This window comes from Myotis brandtii, unplaced genomic scaffold (assembly GCF_000412655.1).
Source record: "Myotis brandtii unplaced genomic scaffold, ASM41265v1 scaffold627, whole genome shotgun sequence".
In the NCBI taxonomy this organism is placed as follows: domain Eukaryota; kingdom Metazoa; phylum Chordata; class Mammalia; order Chiroptera; family Vespertilionidae; genus Myotis; species Myotis brandtii.
The window spans coordinates 2290790-2291206 of record NW_005370397.1 but is presented as its reverse complement, the minus strand read 5'-3'; the positions used below and the strand labels follow the sequence as shown (position 1 = coordinate 2291206).

The 417-nt window shown below is 70.0% G+C and overlaps 1 protein-coding gene across 1 annotated transcript in view; it reads right to left on the bottom strand.

Annotated features, from left to right (window-relative positions):
* Window positions 1-416, bottom strand: part of ITPKB (inositol-trisphosphate 3-kinase B) — a gene marked incomplete at its 5' end in the record, with an annotated part of 97625 nt that extends 97209 nt beyond the window's left edge. Inside the window, one exon of the mRNA XM_005880154.1 lies at window positions 9-416. Within this exon, the coding sequence (XP_005880216.1) occupies window positions 9-416 (408 nt within the window). The remainder of the gene's footprint in view (window positions 1-8) is intronic.
* Window position 417: the final 1 nt, after the last annotated feature.

Genomic DNA, 417 nt, shown 5'->3' with positions numbered 1-417 from the left:
CCGGGCCCCCCCCTCTCTGAGGCTGGGCTCGTCTCACGGCCCAGCGCCAGCCCCTTACCCTCCACCAGGGCGGCGGGGGGTGATGGGGGATGCACACCCTGGGGCTTCTCCGGCAGCTCCGAGAGGGCAGGGTCCTGCGGATGGTAGGGCCCAGGGGACGTGGCTCTCGCTGCCACTTCTGCAGCCACCACGGAGTTCGCTCCGACCTGGTCCAACGAGGGAGCTTGGCAGCTCAGAGTTTCCAGAGCAGAGACCCTCTTGTCAATCTCCATCGCGGCCGGTGAGCCACAGGGGGGGCGGGCAGGGACCCCCTCCTCCATTCTCACCGAAGGGGCTACGCCCTGAGCCCCGGAGCCTGACGGGGAGGCGGGGCAGGGCAGAGGTGCCACTCCCTCCTGGTCCTTGGAGAGGCTTGGG